The sequence below is a fragment of the Chinchilla lanigera genome, unplaced genomic scaffold (genome assembly GCF_000276665.1).
Source record: "Chinchilla lanigera isolate Chin_1 unplaced genomic scaffold, ChiLan1.0 scaffold00011, whole genome shotgun sequence".
Taxonomy (NCBI): Eukaryota; Metazoa; Chordata; class Mammalia; order Rodentia; family Chinchillidae; genus Chinchilla; species Chinchilla lanigera.
Window position 1 is genome coordinate 22,121,887 of NW_004955412.1, and position 10,923 is coordinate 22,132,809.

General features: G+C 42.2%; 1 protein-coding gene across 1 annotated transcript in view; it reads left to right on the forward strand.

The window, feature by feature from the left end:
• Positions 1–10,151, forward strand: part of Tecta (tectorin alpha) — a 69,420-nt gene extending 59,269 nt beyond the window's left edge. Inside the window, exons 17-23 of the mRNA XM_005378359.1 lie at positions 500–702; positions 1,668–1,831; positions 2,287–2,535; positions 7,314–7,476; positions 8,442–8,529; positions 8,804–8,920; positions 9,456–10,151. Of these exons, the coding sequence (XP_005378416.1) occupies positions 500–702; positions 1,668–1,831; positions 2,287–2,535; positions 7,314–7,476; positions 8,442–8,529; positions 8,804–8,920; positions 9,456–9,556 (1,085 nt within the window). The 3' untranslated portion in view covers positions 9,557–10,151. The remainder of the gene's footprint in view (positions 1–499; positions 703–1,667; positions 1,832–2,286; positions 2,536–7,313; positions 7,477–8,441; positions 8,530–8,803; positions 8,921–9,455) is intronic.
• Positions 10,152–10,923: the final 772 nt, after the last annotated feature.

The following is a 10,923-nucleotide window of genomic DNA, read 5'->3' on the forward strand; positions in this document are numbered from 1 at the left end:
ATAGTGCTTTTTGTTGAGAGTTTATATACTCAGAGAAAATGTCAACTGGTGCATCACTGTGTCAAAAAGCCAATTCCTGGCGCTTGCCTTGGACTCATGAAGTTTTCTGAGCTGGGTTCAGCCAGGGCTCTGGGTGCAGCCAGGCTAGCGCTGCTGTAACCGGGGGCATGCTCCTCAGGCCACACTGTGCCAGCTTCTGTATGTCACTTATAGGGAAGCAGCTGCCCCCCCAGTATGTGGGGGAGGAAGGCCTGTGTTACAAAGAAAAGACCAAGTGCACTGTATTAGCATTTTTGTCTTTTTAATGAGGCTGTACATGTTATTGCTTTGAATGAATTAATACATTCGTTTGGTGTGATCAAAGCTTAATTAGAAATGCTTGCAGTCATGAATGGAGATCTTTTGCCTCTTCTGAAAAGAATGGCAATGGGAATGCCTCCCCCACGCCTGTGGCAAGACTGACTCCTACCGACTGGTTTTGTAATGACTGTTTTCACAGACTCGCATGACATCATTGACGCAGAGGTGACCTGTAAGGCAGCCCAGATGGAAGTGTCCATATCAAAATGCAAACTCTTCCAGCTCGGCTTTGAGAGAGAGGGTGTGAGGATCAATGACAGACAGTGTTCGCACATTGAAGGAGAAGATTTTATCTCCTTTCAGATCAACAACACCAAGGGGAACTGTGGAAACATTGTGCAGGTGAGAAAGTGGGTCAGGAAAGAGCACCTGGCAGAGGAAGTGACAGCTCCTGGTGTTTGCACATTGATTGTCTCGGAATCAGGGTGGTCTAGTTAGAAATATGCTGTTTGGAGAACAGCAAAAGGGATGCACAAAATAAAAGACAGCAGGGGCAGCCATCATTTGGTGCTAAGTGGTCGACTGAACCGAAAGAGCGCAATAAATTATGTGTTTCTCTCCTTGCTCTGCGACGCCTGCTGTCATCATTTGTTCTGTGTATCTTCGAGATTGTTGCTCTCCCTCTTCTGCTTCTATTGTCCTTTTGGGTAAATATAGCCTGGCTTAGCTATTTGGGGTAGTAAGGCCGTCCCAAACATCACTAAACAGCCCAGCAAAGTACAGCACGGTCCCAACTTCTAGTGTCAGATTTTGCTAATGTGTACATTAGCAAAGCGTCTTGCTTCTCTTCCTGAGCTTCCTGTGATGTGTCTTTTCCTCAGGACTATGTTCGTTAACACTTTTACCAGAGGGTGAGAGGAGTAAGGAGCTGAAACTCTCACGCTCATTTTGCTACTTACAGGAGTGTCTGGTAAAATGTATAGTGGAGGAGAGATTTTGAATTAATGGCTGAAAAAAGACTTTTCAGTTCAATTTCTATTACCTCACAATGGCAATATTTCATGCTTTCCCTGGCTCAGGTTCCCATACATAACTGGGGGTAGGTGGTAGTTAGAATTCAGTGGGATATGGCATCTACCTCCTGTGGGCATTCAAGGTTATCAGACTAAAGGGTACTATTGGCATCGGTTGTAGTACTTCCCCCCACCCCCAGTAAATACTGAGGCCAGCTTCACACTGATTTACACTGGCCTCTGGATTATATATGGAATGAAGCCATTTCTCCACTTTCAGGGATACGGATTTAAAATGCAAACCACATTCTTCCTCCCAGATTTAATGATTTCTGACCTCTCCTTGGTCTGCAGTCCAATGGCACTCATATCATGTATAAAAACACAGTCTGGATTGAAAGTGCCAACAACACGGGCAACATTATCACGAGGGACCGCACGATCAATGTGGAATTTTCTTGTGCTTATGAGCTGGATATCAAGATCTCCTTGGATTCTGTTGTGAAGCCTATGCTAAGGTAAAAGATTATATAGGCTGTGCTTATTGCTTTGTCTTTCCTTGACAGTTAAGGTTAGCATAATCAAAACTGATTGCATTTGTCTTTGAAGCACTAGAGAAAATATAATTCCTATTTCCTGAATCTAAATACTTCACACCAGCATTGATCAACCGATTTTCTGTGATGCTGGCAATGTTCCATATCTGAACTAGCCAATATTATAGCTACACGTGGTCACTGAACACTTGTAGTGTGGCTCCGAGGGGCTTAGGAATTGAATTTTTATTGTATTTATTTTAATTTTATTTAAATGTAAACTCTTTGCACCTAGTTGGCAGCATATGGATAGTACAGATTTATACTTTGCTACTATATGCTTTGCTTTCTTTCTGTTTTCTCAGCTTGAAAAATGGTAGGTAATTGAATAAATAATTTTTTTTCAATTCTCTCCCTCATGACTATTTCTGTTTTAGTGTCATTAACCTGACAGTCCCAACCCAAGAAGGCAGCTTCACTACCAAAATGGCGCTGTACAAAAATGCCTCCTATAAGCATCCTTACCGCCAGGGTGAAGTAGTATTGACTACTCGAGATGTGCTGTATGTAGGGGTCTTTGTCGTTGGGGCTGACTCCACCCATTTGATCCTCACACTCAACAAATGCTATGCCACCCCCTCCCGAGACAGCAACGACAAACTCCGATACTTCATCATTGAAGGAGGGTAAGTGACTTTCTGTCAGATGAGAGTCTTAGAGTTTTTAGTGTAATACTGTCTACATTACTTTTTAGGGAAAGGAACAGGAGCTAGCATTTCTTGACACCTACAGAACCAGCATTTTGTACTAGTAAGTTCATGTAATTTTTATAACCTATGAGGCAGGTTCTGTAAACCTCATTTATATTTATAGATGAAATCAAGCAACTTGCTTTATAGCCATACAATAAGTCAATGGCAGATCCTCAAGTCATGTGGTACTTACTACAAGATGCTTATTCTCATTGTGATCACAAAGGAGGGGATTCTGTCTTATTACTTTATCAACTTGAAAGGATTACAGAATTCTGTAAATGAAAGAATGCAGCCAGAGTAACTAAAGGCTAATGAATAAGGCATCTATCAAAGTAAAACAGAAATTAGAATACATTAGTCCCCCTCTTATCTCAGGAAAGCACACGCCAAGACCTCAGTAAATGTCTAAAACCATGGCTGGCACTAAATCCTATGTATGCTGTGTTTTTCCTATATATTGAATCTGTGATACAGTTTAATTCATGAATTAGGCACAGTAAGAGTTTAACACCAATAACTAATGATAAAATAAAACTATTATAACAATATGCTGCAATAAAAGCTACACGAACATAATCTCTCTCTCTTTCAAAGTCTTGCTGTACTATACTCACTCTTCATCTTCTTGTGACAGTGTACAATGATGTGGTGCTGGCCTGATAAAGTGAAAGAAGCATGGGATGCAGGCATTGTGTATGGTGTCACACTACTGTATAGGGGTCACTTGAACACAAGCACTGGGATACTACAACAGTAGATGGCTACTGAGTGACTAGTGGCAGGTAGCATATTCCACAGGGATACACTAGGCAAAGAACAATTTGTGCTCTAGAGGGATAGCACAAGACAGCACAAGATTTCCTCGTGCTACTTAGAATGGCACGCAATTTCAAACTGATGAGTTATTTCTGGAACTTTCCATTTAATATCTTCCTGCTGCTGCTGGAAATTGTAGAAAGTGCAACTGTGGATAAGACACACTATGTGTCTTAGTCACTTGGACAAAATACCTGACACCTACAACTGAAGGAGAGAGAAGTTTACTCTGGCTCATGTTTCAGTCCAGTCAGAACAGCACAGCAGAGGCAGAGGGGCATGGCGGAGGAAAGCTGCTCAAGGCATGGTGGACAGGAAGCAGAGAGAGTCAAGGGAGGAGCCAGGAAGGGAGAGATAACCTTCTGGGTTGTGCCACAGTGACCCGCCTCTTCCAACCATACCCCACCTCCCAACAAGTTGTCTATAAGCCCCTGTACTACAGTTGCCTTCTAAAGGTCCTGCCTGTGATTCCATGAGGCTTTAGGAGGTCATTTAGGTAGAAACCATAACACCAGAATGGCTCTACAAGCTCAACAGGCTTCTTTTTATTCTCCACTATATTTGACTACCACTTCATTTATTTCCTGAAACATGTGGGTTACATTGCAATATTTATGAATAAATGAATGAATAAAGAAGAGAAGAAAGTCCAGACCAAACAACTGAAAGAATAGTTATCTTAATTTTTTAAAAAATTTAATGATTATGTCAGGCAATTTATGCATATAATAATGTTTTGCAATAATTCATTCTCAACAGCTTTATTGCATACACAATTTAAATGCAACGGAATTTACTTGCTTTAAGTGTAAATTTCAGTGGTTTTTAGTAAATCTGAAGAGGAGCATAAAATCACCATGATCTAATTTTACAACAATTCCATCACCCAGTACAATAGTTCTTAAGGCAAGTGGCTGTATTAATCAGAATTCTATCATAATTGATAGAGGCCAATTTAAATTAGTTTATGCAAAAGAGCAAGGTACTTAATAGTTATAAAACCAAATCACAAGAGTAAATGTAGCTGTCAAGACATTCTTCTTACTCTGTCTTTTGTCTTTGCTTCTTTCTCATTGGTCTTCCTAGTCACTACAATGCTGCCCTCATATACTTGCACCATTGTCAGAAGAGAGAGCATTTTTAATTTCAACTCAGGTAATTCCAAGGAAGGAATATGACTCACCTATCTTAGATCATTCACTTGTCCTTTTTTTGGTGAATGCACCATTGGAATTTCCTGGGCTGGGTCAGCACCCACCCCTGTGGTGGGCAGGGTGTGCTATGGATACTATAATTAGCTTTGTGTTTGGGAGCAAGAGGAATGTTGCCTGAAAACAATAGGGATGTAGGTCTGAACAAATAGGCATATAGTATTTTACAGATGGAACAAGCTTGGAGAAGTTAAGCATAGAGCTCATCCACAGCCACCCAACTAGCAAGGGGTAGAGAAGGAATCTTCCTGGGTATTGGGATACATAGCTCCCTAATGGACCAGGTGTGGTATATGACATGGGTTGCCATTGTGTTGTAGAATTTTTCTCAAAGTCCTCACCAAGGCATTTGTGTCTTTGACTCGGTGTCCAGCCTTCTCAGAGAAGGGAGGGACTTGGTGACTACTTGGTCTCTTCCAATCCTTGATGCTATTAATGTCACACTTCTCCATGTTTCTTGCCTCCCCTTACCTTCCCAAAGTAAAAAGAGTGAAGATCTGAGCCCCTCTACAACTGTAAACCTAGATTATGGAGGGACTTGGTGACTACTTGGTCTCTTCCAATCCTTGATGCTGTTAATGTCACACTTCTCCATGTTTCTTGCCTTCCCTTACCTTCCCAAAGTAAAAAGAGTGAAGATCTGAGCCCCTCTACAACTGTAAACCTACATTATAGAGCTTATGTCTCCTTTGAAGAACAATGTGGTATTTAGTATTTTAAAAATAGTATTTAATGAATTTGATCCAGAGAAGGAGAATGAGCCAGGGAGCATGTTCATAAATCTCAGCTTACCCCACGGTCTGTTTGAATAAATGCCTTCGAGTTAAACTGTTGTTAGGTGGGAAATGACTTTATCATTTGGGAAGATCTGAATCCATTAGTCCTTCTAAACTTTCTTGAAAAGATGTGCTTTTTTTTTTCTGTTGAACTTATACGAAAACTGATGCTCATTGTTAATGAATGAAGAACAAAATGGACTCGCTTCAGAGTTTTGGAAGCCCCACTGTGTGGAGGTAGCACCAGATTCTGTCAGTAGTTCAGAATCTGGGAAAACACTGGCCACTTCTGTCTTCTCTTCATGTTCCTGACAGAGGGGAGGACAAACGTTCTTTGTCAAAGGACTAAAAGTTCTCATGCTTAGCTTATTTGACTGCTCTAAGAGAGGTACCCAGACAGCCATCCCTAGGAGTCTTCTAGGCCCCTTCACTCTGCTCTGTATCTTTCTATTACCTAATGTTCAAGCTATCTCCCTGGGAGAGAGCTGATGGTCTACCAGAAGAAAGGCCTGTGTGAGGACTGGAGGTTGCTACCATTTCAGAATCTTTGAGATGATTTAGATTATCCAAATGAAGAATGATAAGGAAAAGCATGGCATGTTAAGTTTTTCTTTCAAAGCATTTAAGAGCATCTTGTCTTGAAGATCGTCTCGCACTTTGCCTAGAAGACTAATTACAAAACTTAATAGGTGTGAGGATGCTGAAGGATAACTTCAATTTTTAATTTTCATTATTGGTAAGCTATTTAATCCTGTGGGCTTGAGGGAAGGAAACATTAGAAAGAAAAGAATCACTTCCTTTATCTTTATCAATTAAAGAGCCTCTTGACTCCTGGCCCACCTTGGCCATGGCAGGACAATTCATTCATTATTCATTCATTATTCATTCATTCATCCAACAAATATTTTAATACGCCTATTCAGACCATACAATGTGCTGGAACCACAGTGGGGATGGTGACTTGATTCTTGCACTTCAGGAACTCAAATAGGTGCTGCTGGCAAATCTTGGAAAGGCCACCCACTCCTGCTTGCTCAGGATGTATCTAGTTTCTTTTTTTTGGGGGGGGGGTTTCCTCCGGTACGGGGAACCGAACTCACGACCTTGCGCTTGCCAGGCAGGCGCTTTGCCACTGAGCTAGATCCCCAGCCCCAGGATGTATCTAGAGAATGGGGTAGACTGGTACAGAGGAAAGAGCGGGAGTCATGCATGGGAAGAACAAAAATACCTTCCAGTGGGGAAAACGTTCCATGAAGATTCTGGAGCACCAGAGATTGGGATGCATTTGAGGAACTTTTAAGCAGTTGAAGGAAAATCTTAGTGCCTGAGTATGTCTTGGCTGTGACTGGATATGAGCATAATACTGCAAGAGGGAAGGGAGCTGAGAGAAGAGGCGGTCACCTCCGCCAAAATGATTCCCCAGTGCATCCTCCATGGAACTGCTTTCCTCTCCAGGTCCTACCCATTTTAATGCATGGGCAGAGTTCCCATGGGGGTTTGAATAGAGAGCCCCTGCCAACACTGATAATTAACTGAAGAAAGTACAGAGGAAGTAATAACTAATCTTGTGTTTGTTAAATTGTTATCAGTAAAACACAGCATTTTGAGGGGGAGGACTGAGGGCCTGAAGCGCAAGGAAATTGAGTGCAGTCCCTATAGTCCTATAGTTTTTAGCTGTGGTGAAGACACTAACTCAAGGTGATGTTCGATCTTTCAAAGCAGACAATGAGGGGGTGATCATAAAGGACCAACTCGTGCCATCGAGAGGTCATTTTCAAATGCAAAGTCATTTTTACCATTTCTGATGGTTTAACACAAGATGTAAAATTTTGAAATGAAGATGGGGATTAATGTGTGAGCAAAATAAGAGATGTGAAGCAAAGATTCTGCTATCTGTTCTGAATAGGTGCCAGAACATTAAAGACAACACCATCGGTATTGAGGAGAATGGCGTGTCCCTGACCTGTCGCTTTCATGTCACCGTCTTTAAATTCATTGGGGATTACGATGAAGTCCATCTTCACTGTGCAGTGTCCCTTTGTGATTCAGAAAAGTACTCCTGTAAAATTGTAAGTGAGAGCATAAAGGCGGAATGTTTAGTCCCATTTCTCAGGATCCTGGTTTTCCCAACATGGCAACCCGGAATGTTGGGTGGCTGAATAAAGTCACCTATGCATATTTAGGAGTAGGCAGTCATCTTTGGGAAGGAGAACACAGTGGAACAATACCCCTCTGCCTCTAAAGTGTCTGCTGGTCTTTGGCTTAACACTGAGCCATGCCCTACAGCCTTGGCGCTATTCACATTTTGCAATGAATGTCTACAGCATTCTTGGCCTCTACCCACCAGATGCCAGTAGCATCTACCCTAAAAATTCTGTGGATTGCCAAATGTACCCTGGGGGACAGAATTGACCTGTCTGAAACCTGACCAGAGCCTCAAGGAGCTGATCTGATGACCATTGGGCTGAGCTCGACTCTACTATGGAACCAAACTCCTGGGCTCAGAATGCAGTTTACTCAGTGTCTTCCAGCTCTTCTGATCTGTACCAGGGCCTGTGGCTCTACAGGGGTTGGTGTCATAAAGATGAAGTGCAAACCAAGCATCTCTTCCGTGCCCATTTTGCGCCCCCACCATGTATGGCTGTGTCCTTAAGATTTGATTGCACCTGGCCTCTAACCTTTAATATTCCAGTTTTTTATTATCTCATGTTTATAAAACTAAGCTATGAATTATGGCCGGAGCTACAGATGGTGCAGCATACATTAGTGTCCGATGAGATACAACAACTCTCATTCCAGAGCAGAGAGCTTCTTTGAATCTAATTCCAGTGTGGAGAATATATTTAATTCTGCTCAACATAAAGCCTAGAGTCCCAGTGGGCTCGATGATCAAGAATGCATTGGTTCTAATTAATCTGAGCAGCAATAGTGCTGGAGGCTGGAGCCACTGCCTCTTTTGGAGGTGGAAACATGGTGAAGAATAAGTTATCAGCTTAATTGTGTGAAATTTTCCCTCTGGTGTTCTGTCTTTCAGGATTGCCCACAAAATTCCAGGATTGCTACAGATTATACAAAAGAACCTAAAGAACAGATCATTTCAGTGGGACCTATTAGGAGAAAAAGTATGTATGCTCCATAAAACACACTATAAATTATTGAAACAATGGGATTTGAAGGCTCAGACGTGCTTCACCTGTGATGCAGGCCTAGTGGATGTGAAGGTGGCGTTGGGGACAGCAGTGTGAGAAACTGACTGCCTGTTCCTGCAAATCTTTTCACTGGCTTTTAAAAACTCAATGGCCTTTGCTTTGTCCCTTCCTCTCTTTAAAGCTTCTCTTAGATATGAATTGAAGGATGGAACTGTCTGTAATTAATTTGCTCACTACTCGTTTTCAGGGCTGGACTGGTGTGAGGACAATGGGGGGTGTGAGCAGATTTGCACAAGCCGGGTGGATGGGCCTCTGTGCAGCTGTGTGACTGGGACCCTGCAAGAGGATGGCAGAAGTTGCAGAGGTAATGGCTCTTCCATACTGGTGCAGGCGGCTCGGGGACAGGGCATTCCTTACCCAGGACACAAACTCATATTTGGGGCCCACTCAGCAACTTTCCTATAAAAATCCCAGACACAAAGAAGGAAAGATAAAGGAAAGGCCTGAGGAATTATAGCACCATTTTGAAAAAAAAAAAAAAAAAAATGAGTCCCTGCTTTGTCATCCCAAAGATATTTAAAAAAGTATCCGACCATTTCAGGACTATATACAGGTCCGAAATCTAGCCACCAAGTCTACTAGGGTGAGTCTAGCATCGAGGTGTTTGCTTCAGCAAATAAGGTAGTTTAGAATATGGTTTTCCTGATGCCTTGTGGGGTTAGCAGAACTCCCTCTAAAGTTGAATTAATTCTACTGCTTTGCTATCTTAGTCAGGGTCATTTGGATAAAGTGGGTTCTTGGCCATGAAATATCCTTTATTTAGTTGAGTGCTGCAGAGATGTCAGATTCCTATCAAACTGACATTTCCCCCCATGTACTATATTCCTCTCTGTCCACAGCCTCTAATTCTTCAAGCGAACTTCAAATATGGACGCTGCTCCTCATCATGACCCAGATTTCACTATGGCATTTTGTCTATAAATCAGGCATGACCTCATAATTTACTCAAGATTGATATATAAAGTACTGTAATTTACTTACTTCAACTCGCTGTAGGATAAAGAGTGTGTGCTCCCAAATCAGAACCTATTTGAAAATATCCAGCATCTGAAAGTTACGTCACCTTCCTCCAGCAGTCAGAGGTCTGGAGGTGAGTGACATTGCAGGTTCCTCTTTCAAAGTATGCAGTGGGGCATCTGAAAGCCAGCCATGGCAGGCATGTATATACCTAAAATTCTCACGCAGTTGCCACAAGGAACTTGGTTCACACAAAAATCCAGGAAAAGAAAAATTCTGGTTATAGAAGTCTGAAGTAACAGCAGACCAATCTGTCAAGCCACTGCTGCTTCTGGATCCTGGTTTTTACTGACAGAGGGCCTGTTGGAATGATTTTGAAATAATGACTGCAAAGTTTCACTCTCTCTAAGGAATCTTGCTGATGTTTGGAAGTGTCTGATCTCTGATATGCATGTGTTGTTCTTTTCTGTTATGAGAAACCTCCCCTTCTCTGGGGGCCTCCGCCTTGCCATGCTGGGTTTGCCCACCCGGGAAAGTTCACCCCACTCCCACCCCCATTTCATCCCTCAAACCCAGTTCTTTCTCTTTTTACAAATCAACCAAATTTTAAACATGTTTTATCCTTAAATAAACTTTGTGTTCAAGTATTCTCATTATTTGGTGGCTGGAATTGTTCTTATTGATGTTAAGCTTTGATGGTAAATACAAGACTATGATTAAAAACAGAAAAGAACAAGCAGCAGCTACTGGACCAGGCAGGTGCTGTGAGCCAGAGCTTTAATGTGCCGTGTTACATTCCTGTCGTGGTGCTTATAGATCATTAGGGGAGCAGCGAGGTGCTTTGCAGAAGAGAAGGAGGCGGTGTCCTGCTTCGTAAGCACCATATGAACACACGCTTACTGTAATTAGCTACAAAATAGAAGCCCTGCTAAATATACCCCTGAAGTCCCTCACTTTTTAGGTTAAGCACAAATCAATACCCACTTCAAGTTTATTTTGAAGTTGCATTAGATTAAAATTAATAGCATTCTTTTTATTTTTCTCGGCACTCTGAAAAGTTGAGCAGAAGTGCTTAGCATCCTCGAACTTGGGCATGTGATGCAGTTCGTGTCAAAGGCACCTGCCTCATGTGTAACTGGGCCGAAAGAGAAGGGTGAGGCCGAGTCCACCTTGGGCTGCTTTGTTCTCCCAGCCCTCACCTCCCTGGGAGAGCTAGTGGATTCTAGCTGGTCTCAGCAGTCACACATGCGAAGTGGCTAAGAGGACAACTGATATTGATGGAGAAAAATAGGCATCTGCTTGTGCTTGGCATCTTAAGATCTTTGGGAAAATGCTGAACATTGAGATAGA